We start from the raw sequence: 25,348 nt of genomic DNA, 5'->3' as shown, positions 1-25,348 counted from the left end.
CAGTCAGGATGCTTTCTATTATTCCTCTTAACGTTTACAAGGATCTGGTTGTGGAATTTAGCCTTCCAATGCTTCTGTAGGAAGTAGAGCCTTTTCTGTGCTTTTTGAACCAGGGTGATGTGTGATGAAAAGATTGTTCTCAGTGATCAAAATTCCAGGGTCTTCTTTAACCATCTACCTGCTCCACCTCCTCTGTACTGGTGTGCGTGTGTGTGTGTGTGTGTGTGTGTGTGGGGGGGGGGGGGGGGGGGGGGGGGCGGTAGATGCAGTCGCCTCCACTTATGCTCCTGCACACCTGATCCTCATTCATTTACGCACTTCTGATTGGCTGATATCTAGAAGCACATTTCCCGTGACAGACGGCTGTCTACGTGCGGAGCCAGGAGCCAAGACAGACCAGAAACTTGCATTTGTTTTGGTCGCTCCATGACTCCTTCTTCTCCTTTAAATCTCTCCGCGAAACAGCAACGTGCTTACTTTGACGGGGTTGGCATCACGGCAGCGGCCGCCTTCTCTTTCATGCGATTGGCCGAGCCGTGGGAATATTCAAATGCCGCCTTGATTGATTGGCCCAGAGCCGGTTTCAACAGTGCAGGGGGACTCGTTTCCATTCCGACATCACTCTCCGTGGCACACACCGCTGGGTCGGCTGCCGAGATGAGATCCAAGCGGCCCCACGGACAAGACAATCGGTGAAATAATCTTCTGCATGAGTGTTGAGTGTGTCGGGGATGCGCAGTTAACGGAGCCGGCTCCATCAATGGATATATCTCTGGAGGATTCCAGAGCGCAACGAGATATCAGCTGCGAGATTGCTTTTTCAGAGGAAATACGCCTTCCGAGCAGGAGAACAACCAATCAGCCGTGGCGAACCAAAGATAAACAAGCCTTATGATAAGCCAAAACTCTGTAAGACATTTCTCATGTTTCTTAAATTCATCCTGATGTGTAGTGGACGCTGCTGTGTGAGCTCATGGAGCATGTTTCTCAGCGCAGGAGAAGTCCATTTGTTAAATTGCCCTTTTTTAACGCTACCTGTGTAACTATATGACAAAAAAAAAAAAAAAAAAAAAAAAAGAGCGAGGGAAAAAAATAATAAGGGTTGTAAAGATGCTTCATTGCATGATGTCAAGATCCCTGCATTGATTTGAGGTCGACAGCGCTAAAGTGGCGAAAGATGCCCGGTGCGCACTAATGGATAGGAGCGTCTCGCCCCTCACTATAGATCACTGTCCTGCTATTGGCTAATGTGTATTTATATGAGCCGAATCCAGCTGTGGGGTGTGGGATTTATATCCGGCGTGTGGAATAATTAATTTAATGTGAGTTATTCCTTGAAACGGCTTTTAAGCGTAAAATATAGGAAAAGTAGGCCTAGTTTTTTTTTTTTTATTATATGAGTCATAAAACATTTGTAGTTTCCAGATGTTTTGTTTTTATTTTTCTCTTTAAACTGTTCGGATGTTGCTCGTCCTCTCATGACATCTTTGATGGAGTGGTGGCTGTGCGCGCAGTGAGAGGCGCTTCACATGTCAGCATCTCAGAGGATACAGGAAGTGCTTTGAAGTGTATTATCGGTCATTGCATTCAGGGCCGCCTATGAAGGTTTCCATTTCTATTGTCTGGGAGCCGGAGGTGGGATCATCGCACCTCACTGCACCGGTGGCAGCCGAGGTTGAAGGTTAGCCGCAGCAGAGGGGCCTATAGATTATTGGCCAGGTGTGAAATTCTACCCTGCATGCTTTTCTCTGCCTGTGCCAGATCCTTTATTACCCAGAGAGATGGGATGTCACTGCTTTCCCACCAGAGGCAGGGAAGGGAAGGGAAGGGAAGGGATGGGGGGGGGAGGCAGCAATTTGGTGTTTTATTGTCCCAAGTCTCCTATTCTGGCTGATTTCTAGCACAAATGTCAAACCCCCCGTCCATGATTTATTTGCAGTCTGAGGCATGTGACTATCAGGAATAAGCTAATCTCATTATGAATTCCTGTAAATATAAATCATGGCGTCATGGCCTTTTAGATTTACCACAGCATCCTAATAAAATTTTAGTGCCTCGTGCCCCCTTTTTCATCATAAAGTATACCGGTTGGCTTCATACACTCTCAAATCTACAGTTTGAACACTTTTGAGTGTGCAGCGCACGTTTTTTCTTGACTTCCAACACAGGTCGCCTTAATGACATATTTATATCTCGGTTATTTGCTTCGAATGTGCCTGAACTTGTTTGAGAGGCTCGTAAATTGCACGGTGTTATGAGCAGTCAATGTGCAGGTATCCCATGGGGGTTTCCCTGTGATCTGGCATCACACCTCCAGCAGTAATTTCCAGCTCCGTGAAGAGAAGGGATTTGTCATTTGGCTGCCTGCTTCCCTTTTGCTTTTCTCAGGAGTGAAGCTGAGCTCTGATTTATTGTGAAGTTTCCCCAGGCTCGCTCAATCTCCATGCCTACCGAATTACTGAATGGAGGAAACGGCTCACCACGAGAGTGACCTTTTCTCGGATGGCTATTACCCAGGCCAGCGCAAGGACTGATTAAGGTCATGTCGTTTTTTTTCTGCCATGTCATCCACAGTTCCACATCCAAGCTTTTTAAGTGGACAGTGGGATTTATGGTCAGGGGAGTGAAAGATAAAATCATGTGAAATAGGACTGGACAATGTATCGATGTTGTATCCTATTTGTCTGACCGATACTCTGTGTTTGTGTCTGATAGGGAGTAAAAGATTTTTTTAAATGGTTGTTAACAATTATAAAGGTGCTGATTAATATATTACCTCATTTAATTCACAGCACACACAACAATACATTGTGATAACCTAAAAAATATGCACCAGAGCACTGAAACAGTCAACTTCACTGTGAATCTTTGATAATTAGAGATTACTGCAAGCAACTTTTTCTGCATTGTATTAGCTTTAAAAACATAATCGTATCAGCGTGTATCAGGACACCGATACCAATTCATCTATGATAGGCCAATGTCAGCTGATGATATCCAATATATCAGTCGTGCTCTAGAGGGCACTGGAGGAAAAAATCTACTTTTTGAAGGTACCGAAATTCATCACTATATCCAACATGGCCGAGTATTAGGGCTGATATTCAGCATTTTCCGATTATCAGTATCTGTAATTTTTCTGCAGGATAGCCAATTGGATAAACACATTAAAAAATGTTTTTCTTTGTAGTTCCGCCTACAATGATAGCTGATTGGTATCACTTCACAGTTAATAGCCTATAAACACTAAATAATCCGAATCTGCAAAATACCTAGTAGTTAAATCTATCAAAAACATGTGGGAAAAAAAAAAATAAAGAAAAAGAAAAAACTCAAAGTGCCTCAAAACTTGAGTAAATTGTACCTAGGTTTAGTTATTTTACTGGTTGTTTTTGACACAAAGATTTTCATTTCTACTCTAAATGAATATCGTTCCCAAATATAAGTTTTCAGTCTCTTTGATTTAGAATAATCACTATCGTTCTTGAAAAAGCTGCATCGGACAACCCCCTAGTCAATAGAATACCGTCATATTAAAGGTATTCCATTTTGTCATCCAGTCCTCACGCTATATCTTAAAAATCGTAATATCATTTCAAGGCCATATTGCTGAGCCTGAATGCAAAACTAGTCTCTCTCCACCTTCTAGGAATAATGTCAGTGGCTTGGTTGCGTAGCAATTTCTCTCATGCTCCCTTTGCAGTCACCTTTCTATCTGCTAAGAGATGTCATGTGTAATTACAGGCAGCCTGCTATCTTCTGAAATCTGTCTAATTGGTCTTTTCATTCTAACAGGATGAAGGGGGTGGTGAAGACGGGGGTTAAGGGTGGAAGGTTAAGGACTGGGCCTCTGAGGTCATTGGGGAGGGGGACGGCCAGGGGTTATTGGGTGCTCCCGTAAGCTTTGCTTTGTCTACGTGATGGGTTTCAGTCATTACTTCGAATTAATGATTAGGACTGCCAAATTGCGATTGATGCATCTTTATTCGCCCTGAATAGAGAGGCAGCGAGATGAAGACATTTTTAGTTGGTTCTGAGATCAAAGACCTTCTTTTTCCCTCCCAGATCATTTTGATGTTTCATGGTAGAGAGCGTATCATTAGGTTATCTCCCACATTAGAGCCATACGGGCAGCATGTTCTCTCCAGTTTCTAATGAGTTTTATGTTTGCTTGAAGATTTTTAATGGCATGAAGGAATCAGTGACCCTTAACAGTGTAACAGTCAAGTAAACAGCCAGAGGACGGAGGGAAGGGGGGGCTGTGAGGAGTGTCTTCGCAACATAAAGGCATCTTTCTCCTATAATTTATGTCTTCTTCTGTGGTTTGAACAGTTACAGGGGAACAGGAGATGTAAAAATGATTCCGCCCATGCCTGAGCTGACAGATGTCAACATTTAGATTCATATCATAGTCTGATTCTTTTGAAAAAGGGAACTTTATCTTTCCGCAAAACCTTCGGCTCGCTCTTTCACCATCTGTTATCTTTGAAGTCAAGGTTTTGTAAAGGCTGGACAGCAAACCCGTAGCTCTTTGACAGCGCGTCTCGGTGTGCACACTGGGATAAGGATAAGATAAGGCTCTGTTTACCCTCTAATGCTACCTTGGCATTGGCCAGACTTTACCCCATGCTGCGAATTTTCTTTTACCTTGGCACCATCTGTGAGCAAGGGCAGATTTGGGTCAGTCCAAGGCTTTTGACTCCCCATACCGAGGCTGTTCTCCAAGATAAGCCTTGATTGTGCAGCTTTGGATTTGTGTCTAAATTTGTTCTCAGCAATCTGTAGACATAGTCAGAAATGCCATCTTTCCGAAAAAAAAAAAAACAAACCCAAATCCGTATTCGAACCTCTCGTCTCTCGTGACTCCATAAACGTGATGTTGTGGCGCTGAACTTTACAACGTGCATCTTCACCAGCCTGCTGTAGAGCATTCTGCAAAAATCTGGGCAGAGAAAAACTGTCTACTGATATTCAACAATTGCTCCACCCTTACTGTTTATAAAGACTGACTCACAGTTGTGGCCAATATCAACTTCAAGAGTAAATGATTAATTGTTTGTCAAGACTTTAAACCTCACACACAAATGCTCACTGGCTGCGGCTGAAGCTAACACAGCAAGCTCTGATCACAAAGAGGGTTGGACTGTCATTCATTTCAGTTTGTTGAGCAGTGTTGGTGTTCAATTCCACTCACTCAATTAATGCTATTGCTTAAGAATATGTAAATGAACGTGATGCACAGTTTTTCATTGTTGTTCATTCCAGCAGTCAATTTTGGTGATTGGTTAATCTCTAAAGTCCTTTATCAAGCAGAGATGTCAAACACTATCTGGATCCAGCTTCTTAGATATAACAGTTTGCTGCTCTTCTTCGTCATGTATGATGGTACATGAAGATTCTCTGAGTTTGGGACTGTTGGTCTGTACTGTTGCTTTGGGCTCTTCGAAATTGCATTTTTCACTACATTTTGACACTTCATAGACTAACCAATTAATTAATTGATTAATTAATACTGAGACAATGGGAAGATGTATCAATATCATGAAAGTAATTCCCTGAAAGCATCATCACAGCTTTATGTTTGACCATAGGTTTCTTTGCGCTTAGCTTGCACATTTCTCACCCACTTGCATTTTCCAAATCGTTCTAGCTAGATGCAATATATCTAGCAAATATCTTCATGTTAAACTAAGAAGTGAGCGACTAACTGCTGATTGATGCAGATTTCACATTCAAAAAATGCATTAAAATTCAGATGTATTGCTAAGTACAAACTACAACAGGAGGTTGTTGAACATACGAGGGAAGGTGCTAATTTCCCCCTAACGATTCCAAGTGGTGTTATTGTTGGCGGTGTTTTTTCCTCAGAGTAGCAACTGCAAACAGGACAGGACAGTTTTTCTATTCATTTAGTCTATAATGGAAACTTGAAAGCAGATACAAATGTTGTTCCAAACGCAGATGGTGTCGTTATCCTGTAGCCGTTACATTGTGCGATCAACACTTACATTTCACGTTAAAGCAGAAAGTCTGTTGCAGGATCACATATAGTGAAATATTCAAATACGTTAACAGAGAGATGCCACATTGGACATTGCAGATATAAACACATTTAGATGTTTGTTACCCTTTGCACATTATGTGTGTCTTTGCAGTAATGAGGAAACATGTATCAGATAGTTGAGTCTGTCAAAGATTCTCGTTGGATGTTGATTTGCGATCGGTGACATGTGATTTTTAGCACTGTCAGCTGTACAGAAACACAGCTGTCTTGTTGTACCAGAGAAACTGAAATGATTTCTTTCCCCCCACAGACACGCGGCCATTAACGCTGTATGATTTCACACCCAACTGAATGGACATCTGTCTGAATATTGCCCAGCGATCGTATTTACATAAATTTTGTCCTTGCGCCTGAATTGTATAGGAAATGCTTTTTTAACACTGTTGTAATACCTTTTTACTGGAGCTAATCTCAATGGAAATGAGGCTCATTGTTATCAGCCGCAGGCCTCGAGTGTTCTCGCGGTGCGGAGCGGAGTGGCTCTGGGTTGTTTGGTTATCCTGTATGTGAACCTTTGTGTCCTCTTTTTTTTCTTTCTCTACAGAGAAGGAGAAGAGAGAAATCTGGGTCTCTTATATGCGGCTCTGATACCAATTATGCAAACTATTATAGAATTTAACCAGGCCAGCTCTTATCGGCTAATCCAGAAGTAATAGATTCTATTAAAAATGTATGAGGGGGTTGGGGGATCTCTCTCTCTCTCTGTGTGTGTGTGTGTGTGTGTGTGTGTGTGTGGCTGTGTGTGTGTGTTTGGCTGTGTGTGTGTGTGTGTGTGGCTGTGTGTGTGTGTGTGTGTGGCTATATAGAGATGGATCCAGCAGCTGCGGCAGCACTGCTGTCTACTTCTGACTGTACGTCAGACTCCTTGTCTGGTCTCCATTACTTAGACAGGTTCCTGCAGCACCTACCTTGAAGACGGTATAAAAGCCATATGTGATATACAATTAATTACAAACTAAGTGGATCGTAATTCATGGCCCGTGTCGCGTTCACTCGAAACAGGAGCGCTGCTTTCCCTCCCCTCTAATGACCGGTTGCTCCTTGTTAATCATTCATTTCTTCCTGAATTAACCTGCTTTCTTTCTTTTTTTTTATTTGTGCTTTTGTGCTCTCTCCATTCCGCTCGCCTGCAGTTTTCTGAGTGGAAGTTGAAGGAAAAACATTAGCATAGCACTCACATGCTAATCCACCCGGAGAGTGAAAAGGGTGCTCGTCCTAAACCTTTTTCATTATCATCTAATTATTAACTGAGGATTCTAAGAACTGCTAACAGCTGAGATGGCTCTGGGAGGGAGGTGTGTGTGTGTGTGTGTGTGTGCAGAGCTAGGGTGTGTTTTTTTTTTTTTTTTTTTTTTTCCTTCTTTCTCTCCGTGTTTTATGTTTGTTGAGAGGGAGGCTCTTTTTGCAATTTGCTTCTATCTCCAGTCTGACCCCTTGATGCTGCACAGAGTCAAAAAAGACTGCAGAAGGTCATGCAGACGCTCTTGTCTGAGTCCCTGTATAATTTAAGACTTTTTTCTGCTTTGATGGATATATCTTTTGCTGCCTGCTTTTGTTACAACTAGACGGTTTAGATTTTCTGTGAACGCAGGCGTGTGTTTTCTGGGCAACTGTGCATAGCAAGCTTTGTCATCCCAAGAAATATGATCCATGCAGCCTAGATCTGCCTGTTAAGCTGAAGCAGCCATTATAAAGTCCCTCCATCACTGCCCTCACGGCTCCTCTGTTGACCTCATCCTATCAGGTTCCTTGTCCCGATCCCTGGACAAAACGACACTGCAGTCCAAATAGATTTATTTGGCAAGACATTCTTATCAGAAAACCATGGGGGGGGGGGGGGGGGCAGTTTGATGGGCTGCAAAAGCACAAGGCCTCTATCTCTCTGGCAGGCCCTCTATGGTCCACATCTTGCCGCTTATCAGCTGCGTTGGATGTCGCCTGAGAGTGGCGAGGATTAGACGTCCTCGCAGCTTAAACGCTGCGCTCTTTTTTTCTTATGTCCTCAAATTTGTGAACTTGTATGACATGGAGAATGTAGGCTGTGGAGGATGTGAGGCAAACGAGACAAACAGACCTGTCGATGCAGCGTTTTTTTTTCTGACTGTGATTTTAAGAAATGGTCATGTTGCCGTTGTACGATGGAGCTCGTCTTCACTCGTCAGACAGCGTGTGTGCCAATGCTTTTAGCTTTGCAGCTAATCCAGCATCTTGTTATTGGAAGGTTGCTGGTTAGATTCCCCTGGTTTTGCATGTCAAAGTGTCCTTGGGCAAGATACTGAACCCCAAACTGCTCCTGATGTTCTGGTCGGCACCTTGCATGGCAGCCACCGCCATCAGTGTATGCGTGTATGAATTACTATAAGTCGCTATAAGACAACAGCTTCTGATAAATGTAAATGAGGATGAGTGAACCTCCAATAATGTTTGGCTGACTACCAAACTTCTCCTGACTTTCCATCAGCATGATTTTGGGTTGAACTGCTCCTTTGAAGTCCTGGAGATCTAAATAATTGTCTTTGGTAATCATTCAGAGCGTTTCTGATCTCGCTTTCTGTGAATTTTTTTTCATTTTTGGGTGAATTTATCCTTTAACCACGAAGATCCTTGACCTTGTTTGTGAAGATTGAGAAGTTATCTGCCTACCACCACTGATAATTAACTTTGCAGTGGTCATGTGGCTAATATCTGCATTATTCCAGCCATTTAGAGAGCCTGCGATGCCTCGACATGAAGAAGAAAGTCCAAGACATCAAACTTTTCTGTCGTGCAAAACATTCTATGGCGGGCTGGAGAATTGATATTGCTTGAGAAGTCAACCCAGATAGTATCTTGCATTCTGGGATCCCTTTGATCTCGTATCTCTCTTCTCTTCCCTTTTTTTCAAGGTAATTCCACTCAAGAGCGAGAAGGAAATTTTAAGCTTAAGTCTTCATAAAATCTCTTGAAATTTAAAATTTAGATAGCGAGATGAAAGAAGCATCATTACTTGCACTTTATGCATCATTTCTAGCTCCCCTCTTTCTGCTTTCAGCAAAACTTTTTTTGCTTAAAGCCACTGCTGGCCTCTCTTTGAATTATTATGCCTTTTTCCTTGATGTATTTTATTCCAACTGCAAATTATGGGAGTAATGGAAGGTATTCCAATTCATGTATCATTTTCTGCCAGTGAAGGGATTTCCCCAGAGATACCTTTTTTACTCCCTCTTGTGTTCCTTCCCCGTTTTTCGGCACCTCCCCTCTTGACAAATGTGTGGTAATGGGAAGGGTTGTTGTGAAAATTGCAATTATTTTTAAAATGGAATCTGACCACGCTGAGGCTTTTAGCTCTTCACACGTGTGTGTGCTCAGATGAGACGGGTAGCGCTGAGCGGTTTGAAGTGGGCTTGTCACCGAGGGACAGATGTTGAGCGGAGGAGGGGAGCGTGTACACGAAAAAAGGGAAGAGTGAAGGAATCTTTCTTTTTTTTCCTTTCTTCACTCGTTGGCACCTGAGTAAAATGAAAGCCAGTCCGTCTCTTCTTCTCTTTTGAGGCGAAGGTAATCATGTTTCTGCAGCTCATCACTGAACACTCTGTTCTGTAGTTGACTCGCTTTAGCTGCCCTCTGGACCCTGAGGGAGAAATGAAAGTAAAAAATCCAAAAGAACCTTAAAACCTTGAAAAGAAAAAGAGCCAGCCTGACAGCTGTATGCTGGAGGATTATATTAGCCTCGTTGGGAGCTGCGTATTGAAATGGAAGCACTGTTTCTATCCATTTGTGATAACTGGATTGATTAACTATTAATAACCTGTACGTCTGTGATTTATCTTTGCTTATATTGCAGTTTGTCGACAACGATACCTGGCCCACGTAGAGTGATGTACTTTACAATAGCCCTGTTTTTGTTTTTCAGTTTCGCAGTGCTAGCATTTTAGATCTGGGGACTCTTTCAGATAATCAAAGAGAATGTCATATGCGATTATCAGTGAAATATGCCCTCAGAGCCTGGCTCTGTCTTCACAATGATTGCTTCAATCAGCACAGCTGTGGCGAAGCGCCTTGTTTTTCAGACGCAGCCTCTCATTTCCTCTGACAATACTTAACTCTGCAAACAGCAGCCTATTTTCGGGAGTGAGTTGCTTTTGGCTTTCTCCGCTGATCAATACAGCCATAAATTTACAGAAGAATAAACGCAGGTTTCGGGGATGGTTACAAATTGAAACACATAGCCCCGAGGCTACCGGAGGGGCCTTGTAAATGATCGGTGCGATTGCAGCCGACAGAACAAGGTTGATAACAGGAAAGAGCCATCATAACAATTCAGAAGAAGGAGGAGTTGGAGTCGTCATTAAGTGATATTACTTTTTGAATGCACAATTTTCGGCAGATCAAAGCGGAGCCTCCTGAATTTTAATATGGTAAAAGGACCCATGTGGGTGCAGAGTTTTAGATGCGTATGCTGCTTTAGTAACATGGAGAAGATCTTTTTGAAAGAGAAGAGCCTCCTGTGGGGTTTGACTGTTCTCCGATGGCGAGCTTGCAGTTTTCTTCTAACATCAAACTCATGTTTGAAGCAAGAGTTTGAATGTATTACATATAATTTGGCTTCCCCAACCTTACAGTTGGGATCTACTTTCTTTCCAGTGAGCTGAGATAGAGCTGCAAATAATGATTATTTTCTTGGTTACGTAATCTGTTGATTATATTATTGTTTAGTCTATAAGATGTCAAAAAAGGTTGGAAACGTAGATCAAGTCTAGGACAATGCTCCTAAATGTGTTGTTTTGTCAAAAACCCCTAAGATATTTAGTTTACTGTCGTAAAGGACACAGTTAAGAAGCTGGATCAGAATATTTAAACTTTTTACTTCTTTAAAAATAAAACAAATCTGTAATCAAAATAGTTGGCAATTTATGTAATAGTTGACAGCTGATAGATTAATCATTGCAGATCTAATCCTCGAAACTATGTCACCGTGCAAATGTCTTTAATAATAAATAACACATGCAAACAGAAATGATGGGGGATCAGTTAATCTCTAGTGAAGTTAAAGGTTTACAGAGTCGCATCCTGCTGATCTTGGTCTTTGAGTTTGGTGAAGACGAAACAATCAAACAAATTTCGGGTTGATTGCTATGAAATCTGGTGCTGACATTCATCCTCCCACGAGGATGAACCCCACTGACTCTGTGTCGATCCTCTGACTTTACCAGCAGTGCCACCACAAAGTCAACATTTTCCTTTTTTTGAAAATGTCTCGACAGCTGTTTGTTCGCCATGAAATACCCAAATATTCAAATGTATTGTTGATGACCCTATGCTTAGAAAACTGTCATTCCCATCCTGTGTTCTAATGGCTAAAGCTGAACATGGCTAACATGCTTAGAATGAACATGTTAGCATGTAGCTCAAAGCACCGCTCAAGTACAGCCTCACAGAGTTGTAGCCTGGTCGTAGACTCTTTGTCTTGTTTAGCACTTTTTGGAGTATTAAAGTTAAAACCAGTTTTTATATTTTTCTAGCAGGTCTACCCCGGCTGTGTGCAGCCCTAGTGAACTATCATGCTGGCCTGCATTCAGAGGCGGCAGAATCTCTCGTCGCAGCGCCTGGCCTGCACGCCCAAAAGCCTCGATGTTCCACCACCGCCGTTACTGCTGTCAGTGCCACCGCTGCAGCCATGCACCCACAAAGGTGAGTTTATCGCCGCACAGGTGAGAGGACAGACAGCAAGTATGATTGTATCATTATATCAAGTATTAAAGTCCAGGTAGTTTTGAGGTAGAGAATTCCGGTCATGTTCCTCTGTGACTTTTTAATCAGCTGTGTTCAGCTTGACCTTGCTGCCTGCAGGTGCACGTAAAGATCATGCACGGTTTTAGCCGTGTGCTCAGATTTCAGCTGAATTAAGATAATGGCCCTCCTGATGATGATGATGCCGGTTAATTGGGCTACTAATCAGTGTGCTCCTGCAGTGCAAATGCACGCAGGTCAAAGTGGACTCTGGAATTACAGAGTTAATCAGCTTTCTCATAATGATGTTCACATTTTGAGCAGAAAGTGCTCCATGTCAGTGTTGCTTGACCTTCATCTTGACTGATTATACTGCATTCATGGAAAGGTTGAGTGGGAGTCTTTGGGACTAACCTGGACTGACACTCGTGATTAGATTCCTTTCAGTTAATTGATTGAATGTGACGTTTGCAGATTTAGTTCTCGGTGCGACGCTGCTGTCTTTTTATGTAGGTTGCTCTGCATCCATATTATTCGTGCAGCAAAGTCTTTCTCTTCCTGGACAGTCTACACTCATGTAATGAGATCATAGTGCCACAAATGAAGTTATTCTGCTGTGGTTTCCTTTTTAAGATTGCTTTAAAAATGTGCTGATGCCTTATATTTCCTTGCTGGGTCTGGTTTGAAGTAATATTGAAGATCTATAACTGCTTACAGTTTAATGTTTCAGCTGGATGTGTGTTGCAGGCCTATGAATAAAACCTTGAAACATCTTAAATTATTTGGTACTGTAGAGAAGTTGTAGTTTTCTTTTGGAAGAGATGTTTCTGTTATTGTTCTGAGCCTGTTGTATATTTAAAGGAGATTTATTCTTCTCGTTTTCATGCTCATAGCTTTATTTTGGGTTACTACTACAATATGTTTACATGCTTTAATGCTCACAAAACAAATCAGTTTTCACATACCCTCCAGTGCTGCAGCTCTGTGTTCCACCTCTGTCTGAAATGCTCTGTTTTAGCTCCTGTCTCTTTAAGATCCCCCCTCATGAATAACCAGCCTGCTCTGATTGGACAGCTCACACACGCCAGACCCAGCATCGCTAACAACAACAGAGCAGCAGTGCTGAAGCAATTCTTACACGTCGAACAAGCCGCTAGCAGAAATTATGCAAATTCACGACATGGTAACGTAGTGTGATGTCACATAGTCACGTAACTAAAGGCAAGACTACTGACCAGGTGTTTCAGGAGCAGTGTTTTCTGTTGGAGAGATGAGCTTCTGTTGGTGTGGACTTTGACTTTCTTTACTTTCAAGACCTTAGATAAACACAAGAACCTTTTTTATAAAACACAGAAGGAGCGGTAAAAATGAAAGGACAGTAGGTCTCCTTTAATGTTTTAATTTTTGATGGAAGGACAGCTGTCACACTGCTGAAGCTAGCAGGGATCTTGGTAAATGGAATGAAGAATTTTCTCGGATAGAATAACTGCAATTTGGCTATCAGCGTTAGCTTAGCTTATATGACACATGTGCACCTTTGTGCGCAGAGCAGGCCAGTGGTCAGGATTATCTTATCTGACTGATCATGTTGCCAGTTCATTTGTATGAGCCTGTGCACTCTCATAAAGGGTACCTTTGTTCATTCACCATGAAATGTACTACCATACAAAGTCTAGAGTATGTATTACATAGTAAAAAATACATAAAGTATAGAGGGCTCAACATTCTTTTCAGATTTAATGCCCCTGTAGTGATTTGGTGGCAGGTTAACCTAACACCTGCACATAGACGCAGGTGTTTCCACTTATTCAGGATAATTAGACCTCTTCTCACGTTGAGGTTTTTTTTTTTTTGGAGGTCGCTAAAAAGAACCGTAAAAGATTCCTTGATCTGACAGGTGCAACAAGACTAAAAAGGGACATGTAAGTCGGGTGAGGCGTATAAATACCTGCACAATCCTTAGACGAGGTTCAATCAGCCAAATTAAGTGAGAACACCTGTGTGCTGGTGCGACTGGCTGTGTAGTTAATTGACTAAAAGCATGGGAGCGTGGATGGTGTTTTGCATGATTATTTCTCCCTTGCAGCCAACTGTACTCCTGTTTAAATTGCTGCTAAAATGTCCCCCTTAAGCCCTCATCTCCCATTTTCTCCCTCTTTGTCTTTTTGGCTATTAAATATTAATTGGGAATCAATGGTGCACTTGTCTGCTAAACGCTGGAACAGAAGGGCCTAGTTTGCCTCAGGCAGAACCAGGGGTGCGTTTCTCATCCTGTTTACCTGCAGGGCCCCCCCCCCCCCCATGAGTTTCATGTACTGCGACTGTGCATAGTGCAGCACCCTCCAGCTCCAGCCTGACATTTCAAGCACCACCATGGGGAAGAGACTGCTGATGGGAGCTCAGTCTGTGTGGCCCAGGCAGGCTTCTTCATTAAATGAGTCGTTGTTGGATTGAGTTAAATAGGGGACCGCCTTTAGTCGCTGGCTGCTGCACTTTTGAAAGCCCTTTCCATTTTTAGCTATCAATAAATGGAAGGCACAGGGCATGAAAGCTCTCAGTCGCACAAACCCCCATGTGGAAGATTTCTGAGTGTTAGGAATTATGTGATGAGAGCGAATGAGAGCTGTTTTTCTTCTCCGCTATCTCTGCCTGAAAGCAGGAATGCTTTTTCCCACGCTGCCGGCCGGCGCTCGGGTCGGCTTTGAGTGGGGAAACTTTGCCCAAGCTGGGCCAAGCGGCACAGAAACAAATGAGGAGTGACACTGGTGCAAAGGAGTACTCGCCAGAGCCTCTTCAAGCACACATAACTGTGTGTTATGTTCAACCCCGAGGTTGCCCTGTTCTGTGAGCACCCTTCATGTAGAGATTACTGACATGGAGAGAGGGAGGCTCGTGAAAATGGGGTGAATGAATATCTGTTTGTTTTTATTTTTTTGAGGACGAAGAGAGAAGTGGAGAAAAAGTCGAGTGTGAGTGAGATTTAAGAGCGTATGTTCTGGTGTCAGCTACTTTTTCTGCTTCACCCATCTCTATTGAATGTTGCTCTGGGTTGCTAGGTTGAATAAACCACATGGAGGCATTAACTTATTTTAACCCTAGAAGAGATAAATATTTTTTCCTCCTCCTATAAGTCCACGGACATAAGGAGAAGCTGCTGATACTGCATCTTACTAGTGAAGCTAAGGTAAACTTTATTAATTTATATTTGTGGCTTACATCAAGTCAAATGACTCCAATTTGAAAAAGGTCATTCAGTGACAAACCAGACGAGTTAGCATTCAATTCTAAGCAATTTAGCTTCTTTCAGCGTCTGTTTTGGTTTTATGACACATGTTCAACTTGGTTCAAATAACCAGTCACATCTAATCTGTTTCTAACAGCAATAAGTAGCCATTATTTTTAACAAGCAACCTTGATAAAACATGTTACCTGCCCAGCACCAAATAGCAGCCACAAAAAGTTAGCAAACACTACTAGCTTAATGTCAAACATTTAACAAGCTCACATGTCAGACCCAGATATTTGTTGATATAAAGGTTAAACCAGTGTGAATGTTTGAAACACAACTCCAACTGACTGCTTATGTTACTGCGTGGCTGCTGGATGTGTACATATGCTAGTTAGCTCTGCGAAGTGGAGGAGGTTCTGGGATTGTTGCCTTTTCAAAATATTGTCAATGTTACTTAACAATGAAACATGGATAACGTAATGTGATTGGAGTATACAGGTTTATACTGTAAACCACCAGTTTGAATTATTTCAACCTTTTTTTTCTGATAAATCTTTGTCTGTTAGCTTGGCACGGTGCAGAGTTACAAACAAGACCTTAGCTGTTCGCGCCATTTTGCCATTGCTATGGAGAAGAAGGCAGAGGTGCAAATGAAAGCGGTAGCAAATTCAGAGCGATTATTTTTTTTACAAATTCATCCAAAATTTTACCAAAATATGACAGCAAAATTATGTTAAACTGCATTGTATTAGCAGTAACATAATCCTGAGCATGCGCCCAACATGAGTGGCACACATAAGAATAGAATTTTAGCTTCTTCCTAAAAGCAACTCCAACTGATATTTTTCCCAAGTCATGAATAGCAAGAGCCATCTTAACAGCGCTGTGCCATCCTGGTATAAGAAAGAAATGTTTGGCTGTTTGTATTTCTGTAACCAATCACTGTCCTCTTGGGCGGTGCTAAAGCCAGGATGCAACGATGGAGCTCCTGCGAGGCGAGCCCTTGCGTTAAAAATAGCTAAATCGCTGCATAAAAAATGGTAAGAACTGCTAGCCTGTTTAGGTTGGTTAGGTTAGTGACCGCCAGGGTGGTTTTCAGGGTAACTTTCTCTTTTTTAGCTTGTAGGTTGCTAACTTGGAGGTTGTACTCCTAGACCATAATTGCCACATCCCAAGCTTTGAAACTGAAATTTGATTGGAAGTTGACTGAAGCACTCCCTCACTGCTGAATATAAGTTTCATATACTGGCATAAATGATACCAAATAAATGAACAACTTATTTTTTTATTTTTCACTGTGTGGCCTGAATCAAGAGGGAGAACCTCACAGCTCAGTGTTGCTGCTACGTCTAACCAGCAGATAGTCAATTGCAGAGGCTCGCCTCAAAGAGATGAATGCAGTCAGGGCCAATTAATTACATGGTTCTAATGACCGGGCTTATTGGGCCAACTGGGTGCATAGAGGAGGTTGTCATGGCAACAGAGACATAGGTTTTAAATGCATTGTGAATGTGCCGAGCTCGTGGTTAATAAGGTGGTTCAGAGTATTTAATATATCAGGATTATTGAACAAGTGTCGATACGTGCTGAGGAGCGCTGCTCTGTCATTAACTGCCGGTTCCCGTGTTCCTATTGAAGATTTGAGGCTGGTAAACATGTTATCTCACAAAAAGTGCTCAGGATAAGTCTCCAGCATATCATCAAAGGCCTGTGGGATTTTCTGCCCGGCGGTTCTGCCAACTTGTGTGGATATTAGCAGAGGAATAATTTATGAATTTATAGTTTTATCTCGTGGGGAATCGGAGGCAGTGGTCATTCTAATGGCTTCCTTATGTTGGCCCTCTGGGTATGTGATGGTTGGAAGCCGCAATGAGCTTTTTTCCAACTGCCGCTTTCAGCCCTGCCCCTGGGGCTTGTTTTGCCCATAAATTACTGATTAACTCAAACTGCTCCAAAACAATGAGGTCTGCGCTCTAATCTGGGGGGGGAAATGGCTTCAAGTGTGACCACGGGAAAAAGATTAGCCCGTTTTTTAAAGCAGCAGAAAAGCACTGAGTGGGATTGTATGGGGGTGGAATCAGGGGTTATGGACGGCCATATATACCACAGGATGATAAACACCCAATGTTTTATCCCTCCAGAATGTACTTATGCTAATATTTAATAATTAATCCTTTAAGTCACTAAATGCACACATGATAAATCAGGCCTAGTGGTGATTGAGTTTATAATTGCCCCACTACCACCACCATTACCACCACCGCCGTCACCCCCAACTGTTTCTCCTGCGTGGAAAGAGGAAATCAGGATTAGGTGTTTCCTGTGAAAGTGTGCCAGTTTCGCTCAGCGTGGTGCCACAACAGTCGAGCAGCACGTTTAATGTTCGGCGCTCCTTCCAACTGAGCGAACATTCAAGCCTGACTAGCGGGGCCGTTAAATCTTTCAATCCAGGGCCGCGGATGCATCGCACATCAGCGCCATTATGCTGATTTTAGAGGAGAAAGATAAACACAAACAAGCTTTTTTTCAATCCCACGTAACCCACCTCAATCATGCCCGCCTAAAAGCAAGTGAGGCGGCGGGGTTGTCGAGGGTCAGAGAATTAAAACATTTGTAAGCACTACGTGATGCCCTCAGCCAAGGTTGCTTTGGAAAAGTGGCTGATGTTATTTTTCTGTGCTGTTTTTTTTTTTTTTTTCTCGCCCCTGCTCTCCGTCAGGGCTGAAGAGTGAAACAGCGTGCAGTCTGCAGGTTCAGGGTGATTAAGTGCTTAAGGTCAGACCGCTAATTATCTCTGTGCCATTCCTTACCTGACAACACACAGCTTCCATTTCCCCCCGTTGTCATGTGAACAGCCTCATATTTGTTTTCATGCCCCTTTATTCTACACCGCTGAATTTTTTTGGGGTTATGTGACTGACTGCAGTGACTTTGGCGAAGAAAGACGGGAAACTGTGTCTAGAAGAAATGTACAGTTGACGATCTAAAGGAGAGAACAGAAGACTTGTTCACATCTTCTGTTTAATTTTTGTAATAAATGTAAAGGAAAATGATGTCTGCTAGCTGCGAGAGTTCAGCTAAGCTGTGTTTCATTCACACTTTGCTGTTTCAAAAGAGTTTTTACTCATTTACTCACTCAATAAAACAAAGATTAAAGAGAAATAGTGGAAAAAGACATAATAAAGAAAACCGACTATATTTGTGAAGACCTAGAAACATTTCTAACTTGTTAATCATCTCGCAACAGTTCAGATTTATCTTGTGACCTTGGGTGGTTTCTCTTGGCCTTTGTGCTTATTATGCACTAAAGATTAAGCATTCATTAATGCAAACCTACTCGAAGAACAAACATGAATAATCTCATCTCCCAGAGGCAAACATTAAAGGAATGGTGCATTTCTCCAGCTAAAAAGTATACGGCTCTTTTGTAACAGAAATTTTTTATCTGCTAGGTAAAAAGTATTTACTAATTTACTGGCTCATAAATTTTTGTGCCGCAGCTCAAAAGGCCTGGGATTTAAAAAGGAGCCAAGTAGCAGACTGAATATAATTATTGTAGCCTAATAATAAGTGAGAAGGTTTTCCTTGTTTGTGTGCTTGTTTTTCAGGATAAAGGCCAACGTGAGCTGGGAGAGATTGATGCACATGCTTAGAAATGCTCCAGCTGCTTTGAAAAAAAAAAAGAAGGAAAGAAAAATGGCAAAATGCACAGCAGAAGTGTTCCAGCTCAAACTTGTCTCCATTTTCGAGGGTGCAAATAACCTCTTCGGTCACCTGCAGTGAACCACAGAAGCGATACTTTATGCACATTGTCAATTATCACTTTCAGTAGCATGCATGGGCCCACATGTTGAGAGTTTGGGTGAGACGGCAGCCTCGACACAGTGTGTTCCTGCCTTCTTGGCACCTTCCGAGGGAAACTTGAGCTCTCATAGTGCCAGATTGTAATTAATGAACCACACATTTTGAGGTGCTGTTTGACTTGGGTGTGTTTTGTGCTGGAAGGCTGGAAGAAAATGAGCCAGTATTGTTTAAAAATGACTTTTAATTGCCGCTACCACATGTTTTTCGAGAAAAGCCACTGTTGACTGGTAAACATGATGTGCTGTGTTTTCAGTTTACTGTCATCTAACGCCACTGATTGGCATTAAAGGAACAGCAACATTCAAATCAAGTTGGGATCTCTGGGCTTCCAGAGACTTGGACACTGGACAAGCTGTATGGAGCCATTCTGTTTCTATTTAGTTATTCATTTATTTAACATTTTTTAAATAGCCCCCATCTGCTTCAGTTGTTCAGGAGAATGCAGCAGTCTGAAGCTCGAGAAATTGTCTGAAGACTAAATAGCTTTCCATCAGCGTGGGAGGTAATGACTGGATCTTCACTTTTGGGGGTGAACCGTGCCTTTTAAAGTCACCTAGATTGAAAAAAAGTGCCTCTGGTTGTAATTTAGAGCAGTTTTAAAGGGGCCTTGTGTTGTTTTTGAACAAATAAATTCAAACTCAGATCATTATATCTACAGTGTTAATGAGGAAATATTTATTTTAAAAAAAACGGAATAAACACGATGTTCTCAGAGGAGTAAGTTCCCTAGAACACTGTTTGAAGCTAGAAAGGTGGCAGGGTCTGCCACATATAAACAAAACAAAACGGTTTAAAGTTGTGGTGTCCTTTAAGGTCGGTTTCTTTATTCATAAAAAAAACATTTAAATATCAGTCAATGATGCACCTTTGAATGCTGGTGTGTTTCTGCTCTGTTTTAACATTATCCAGCGGTTGTCAGGATTGGCCAAAATGCCCCCCCCCCCCCCAACACACACACACACACACACACACACACACACACACACACACACACACACACACACACTTTTTTTTTCTTTCTTTTTTTTCTGATGCATATGTCACACAGTAGCGGACCACGAGTTATAAATATGTGAATTCGGAGTGGGGAAGGCCTATTTGCTAATGAGGTTTTCCATAGTGCCACATTAAGGCAGCCTCAGTGGGAAGTGCAGCTGTGTTGTGTCTCCACGGCTCTGACAGGGCTGTAATCTCTGGACTAACAATATCAGACACCCTGTGAAGACGTGTTAGCATTCAGTGTGTTTGAAGTGTTTGTGGAACGGCGAGCCGGTCGCAGTGTGCAGTGCTCTGACGCTGACATTTTTACCGAGCAGCGACTGACTCAAATTGCTCGTTTCTCCAAATTATCTATCATTGGTGGCTGAGCGACGTTGTCCGAGGGAGAAAATAGACACGTTTTATGCAGGATTTATTATATTTTTAAACGTGTCATCTTTTCTCGTCGCCTGAGCCCCTTTCAGGTGGATGTGAACCTCCTCCTCTTATCATTTATGGTCATGAATATTCAGCTTCTAGCTAAAGGCCAGATATCGTTATTTCAGATGGGGTTTTGTTTTGTTTTTCCTTTCCTGTTACCTCTTTCTTCACAAGAAGGATTATGGGAAACCAGAGAAGACGGAGCACACATCTCGGTGTTGTATACAGTTTAAACACCTCTCCAACAGCCCAGATGTCACGGTTTTCTATGGCAGCGCTGGTCTGTGATACATAATAAGCAGTGTTTTGCTTTGTTGTATTTCTCTGTAGAATTCATTCATGCTCCTGGCACCATGGTGTGCCGTTCTCTCTGCTCCGCTGGGAGATTGCTGGATGGATTGAACACTCCACCTTACCTCTTTCCTCCATTTTAAACACCCAATTTATTTCTTTCATGAGATGGATCTTGTAGATTGAATCATTTTCACAGTCGGGAGGCTCACTGTAGGCCCTGAAATGAAATGAACTCCCAAATCAATTTCAAATGGGAACAACAAGTGAGCTCTCCCCTGCATAGCTGGAATTGGTTTTGTTATTGAAAATGAAATGAGGTGTTTTGTTTTTATTTTTCGTCCTCTTTTTTTTATTATTATTGCAGATTATAGCCTTGTTCTTTCGCCTGCTATGACTTCCGACTCAAAGCCTGATCCAGGTTCATTTCGGTGCCTTTTTCTTTTTATGCCAGGATTTCCATAAAAGTGTCACTCTGAAAGGTGGCGGTAATTTCTACCAGGTGATTTATTGTTTTTAAATGGGGGCGCCTTTTCCACCTTTCCTTTTGTTGCTGGGAGTTAAGCAGCCATGAAATTGCCCGAATAATAGTGTTTAAATCCAATCTTAGTTTGTCCCGTCAGCTTTCCTGCGCACAATTCAATCGGCGGCGCTCGGTGTTTGCTCTCTTCCAATCTGCATCAACTTTTTCTTGACAGTTTAGGCTCCGCGCTTTTACAGTAGAATCCATTCGGGTCCATAAAAGCATAAAGTGGAACAAAAATTCATAGGGCAGGAACTGGTGGCGCTTGAATGACTGAAAGATTAGTGAGAAAACAGCCAAAAATAGCTGGAAAAAAATGTAAGCATTTGGGGGAATCAATCATTTCTTGGGTTACTGAAGATCATTTAACTGTGCTTATGCTAACGTATGTCCTAATCAGGGATCTTTTCTTTTCCGTCAGTGTTTAATAAATTTGTGCATGCAAAAGATCTTGAAACTCAAAATGTCAAAGTCAACACCAACAGAAGCTCCTCTCTCCCACAGAAAACACTGCACCATCAATAGTCCTGCGTTTAAAGGGCCACCATGTAGTTTTGGAGAAGAAATTCAAATTTATAGCACTTTCAACATTCAGTCAGGTCCCCAGAACACTGTTTGAAGCCAGAACGGTGTCAGGGTCCGCCAAAGATAAAACAAAGCATCTCAATTCTGTGTCTTTGTGACATCACACTGCGTCACAGAGTCACATGTATGCATAATTTATACCTAGCAGCTAGTTTGGCATGTCCAAATTAATTTGGCACAGTTGCTCTGTTGTTGTTGTTGTTGTTGTTGTTGTTGTCAGCAGTGCTGGCTGTGTATGCTGACCAATCAGAGCAGACTGAGTGTTCAGGAGGGGGTCCTCAAAGGGGGGAGTACAGGGCTGCAGCACTGGACAGTATGAGGAAATGGGTGTTTTTGATTCTAGTAGTAACCCAAATTTAAACTATGAACCTGAAAATGAGCAGTATATGTCTTCTTTAACTCTAAAGCACCTTTTGAAATTGTTCACAGTTACTACAGTCAGCTTCCACTGGGCTGCTCCGGCTTTGGTTTAACTGCTAAATGTCATTAAATTAATCTCGTTTGAGCCATTTCAGTAGAATTAGGTCCTCTGCCATTGTTTGATTTCCCAGGGTAAGCTAATTTTGGGTTGAAATAAGTCTGAATTTATTTTATTAAGCACTGATCAAACAGCGCTGGAGGTTTTTCCCTCCTTGAAATTAGTTTATACGCTACGTTGATGTCTGCCATTATTCCCTAAAACAGGGTTGAGATGGTAACATGGTGACATAAAACACAAGAATCGAGGATTCTCTTTGCTGCTTGCGGACTAATCGCTTGTTTCTGTCTGCCTCCTTCTCAGGCGAGCCGGCCTCCATGATTTCTCGGTACCCGTCTCCCGCAGAGTTGGATGCGTTTGCCCAGAAGAATGCCAACAGCCCGCTGTCCATCAAAATCTTTCCGTCTGACATCCGGGTCCCACAACATAAACAGCTCAACAAAATGGTCAATGGCTTGGACACCACGGGTCCACGCTACAGCCCCTATTCACACCCGTACTCAGGAGGCTACCAGGGTTTGCTGGCCGTCGTCAAAGCCTCTGAAGTGGTCAAAGGTGTGGTGAAGAACTCCGAGGGAAGGAGGACTAAACATGCAAACAGCCAGACTCCTGTGGCACCGTACAATAATCCTGTGAATAATGGCTACACAGTCAGACACGGGCACAAGGCCTATCATATAAGCTCATGTAAGCCCCCCGACGTTCCCATTGAGACACATTGTTCCAGCGGAGGGATGGCCTCTGGAGATCAGAGCCAGGCCGCCCAGTCTGAGCTGGCGGAGGTTCACAGCCTGATGAGACAGATGAGCAGAGTTCCCCACAGCCAGGCCCTGCAGCTGGGGGGAGAAGCCCGAGCCAGCCCCTCTCTGCAGGCTGTGGCTGCTGTGGCACATCCAGACTCAGACTTTGTCCCGGGGGTGCCGCCCCACAGCAGTCGGGCATTCACAGGGGCAGTAATACCTACGCAGAGTGCAGACATAGCCAAAGCTGGGTACTTGGAGAAAGGAGACTACACAGTGTGGCGGCAGCAGCAGCAGCATCAGCCCTATCAGCAGGGAGCAGTGAGGATGTATGGTGTGAGTAACAGCGCTCAGGGGCACAGAGCAGCAGAGGCTGGCCAGCCTCCTGAAACCTGCCTTCCGTTGAGCTGCTCCTCGCAGCTGACATATAGGCTGCATCCTGGGCAGGAACGAGTCGGCGGCTCCTCTCTAAACCGTGCTGCCATGCAGGGGGAGCTCCCTGTCGGACAGTACTTCGCTCCTCTGTGGGACGCCGTCGTGGCCACCCCTCATAGCGACTGTTATACTTCTCAGGTGCTGGCAACGGGTACATGCGCAGCCAGGCCTACGGACCTTGGGTTCTCCCATCCCCATCCCCATCCCCACCACCACCCAAACCGCCACCAACACCACCACCACCCACAGCAACACCAGCCACAGCTCCGCCCGCCTCTCCCCCCTCATGCCCAGGCCTACAGCACAGACCAAAACCTCTGTTGCGGGCTGTCCAGTTCTAGCCTGTGCCACGCTGCAGTACTCAGCAGCAGCCTGCAGTCTCTGGAGTGCCTCATCAGTGAGATCCACCCTCCCTGCATCAAAGAGCGCATGCTGGGCCGTGGGTATGAAGCCATGGGGATGCCTCAGCTGCTGGAGCACCACCAGCAAGCGCACATCCAGCTCCCCGTCTATAGATAAAGACGCGGCGCTGCGACACGGCGGGACGCTGAAGTGACAGAACCCCTATAATAGACGACAGAGATGGAAGTGTGTCAGTTTAGACATCTGCGAGAACGAGACATGCCTTTTCATTTGTGCATGTACCGTGTTTGTAGAAGTCTTTGTGTTGTAAGCCTGGAAAGGGGTAAACGATAATCACGACTAAAGATACAAGTTTATCTTATGGACTTTTCATGTTTTATTTTTATATCTTAAAATGCCATCAAATATGCCTGCTGTTCCTCGTCTAATACTGATGCTGAGCACCCAATCAGAATTTCCCCTCACCATTTGAACATGACCTGTATATTTTGTGGGAGATCGAAAACTTACTGAACTGAAAATAATCATTGGTACCCTACTAAAAACTTGAATCTGGGGAAGGATTGCTGGTTTTTGTGAATATAATGTATATTTTTACATAAAATGGCTTCTTATTTCGGAGGGAATGTTCCTTGATTATTATCTGAACTTCTGGTCGTTTGCTGCTTCGCTGTGGATTTTGTTTTCTTGGCCACTGCAGCGCCCCAGCTTCTGCTACATGCAAATTTCCACAGCCACTGTAAGGGGGAAACATTTTGATAATTTGCATATAAATGTGAATAATATTTTTTTGTTATGTAACTTGAAGGAGCACCATGTAGTTCTGGAGAAGACATTCAAACATGGAATATTAATATTTACAATATTAATGAGGCAATAATACAAACTCTGTATACTGAATAAACAAGCTGCTCTCGAAGGGAAAGAAGGTCCCCAGAACACTGTTTGAAGCTAGAAAGATGGCAGGGTCCACCACATATAAACAAAGTAAAACAGTATGAAATTGTGTTGTCCTTAAAGATCAGTTTGTTGTTATGCCTAAACAGACTAAATAAACAAACTGTTCATTTTCATGACTTAATAAACAGTCAATTCTCTTCTGATTAAGTTGTCTTTCCCAAAACTACAGAGTGCACCTTTAACATCTGAATTGAAGTCATGCTCAGCACAATGTATTAGGGTTGTGGCCTCTCCAAATCAACACTGTGGCAATCCAGGCCAAGCAAGATGTGCCCTTTGGTTGTATTTTTGTTAAATTGTAAGAGGTTGCGTGGACAGCTTTTGTTTTCCTCTGGAAGGTTGTGACACTGGTTCCACCCGTGCCACCTGAATCATTTACAATATCCTCTTTGTAGGGCTATATTATCTCTGACGGTGGGAGATGGTACGACTGACTAGTTCTTTGTGTGTCTGCACTGGTTCTGTAATCACTATTTATTTATGTCAGCCTGTTGAGCTGTATGGCAAAACTGTCTATAATTATAAAAGTGCAATTATTATATATGAAACATGTGAGCGCTCTCCATGAAGTATGTTGTTGAATTAACTGCATTTTGCAATGTATGACCCCCGATCCCTCACCCCCCCTTTTTTTTGCCTCTTCTTAATAAGGATTGTCAAGTAAATGAAATTTTCTAAACCCTGAAAA

General features: G+C 42.9%; 1 protein-coding gene across 3 annotated transcripts; it reads left to right on the top strand.

The window, feature by feature from the left end:
* The first annotated feature begins 344 nt into the window (after positions 1-344).
* LOC115592747 (protein FAM222A-like) lies at positions 345-25,348 on the top strand. Of its 3 annotated transcripts, XM_030435833.1 has the most exons (4): positions 345-909; positions 11,566-11,734; positions 18,611-18,623; positions 22,466-25,348. In XM_030435833.1, exons 2-4 carry the CDS (start codon positions 11,675-11,677, stop codon positions 23,854-23,856), a joined length of 1,464 nt encoding a protein of 487 aa, XP_030291693.1. In that variant the 5' UTR covers positions 345-909; positions 11,566-11,674; the 3' UTR covers positions 23,857-25,348. The 3 variants fall into 3 exon arrangements, with proteins under 3 accessions (XP_030291693.1, XP_030291692.1, XP_030291691.1); XM_030435832.1 differs by lacking the exon at positions 18,611-18,623 and having other exon boundaries at positions 11,569-11,734; XM_030435831.1 differs by lacking the exon at positions 18,611-18,623 and having other exon boundaries at positions 346-909.

This window comes from Sparus aurata, chromosome 12 (genome assembly GCF_900880675.1).
Source record: "Sparus aurata chromosome 12, fSpaAur1.1, whole genome shotgun sequence".
Classification (NCBI taxonomy): Eukaryota; Metazoa; Chordata; class Actinopteri; order Spariformes; family Sparidae; genus Sparus; species Sparus aurata.
This window is presented reverse-complemented; position numbering and strand designations above follow the sequence as displayed.

What these genes read in the sequence shown, in the direction of transcription:
- LOC115592747 (XM_030435832.1), top strand. Translation starts at nt 11,605, where the DNA reads ATGCTGGCCTGCATTCAGAGGCGGCAGAATCTCTCGTCGCAGCGCCTG. An exon ending in GCAGCCATGCACCCACAAAG is followed by an intron (nt 11,735 to 22,465) that starts GTGAGTTTATCG and finishes CCTCCTTCTCAG; the next exon opens with GCGAGCCGGCCTCCATGATT.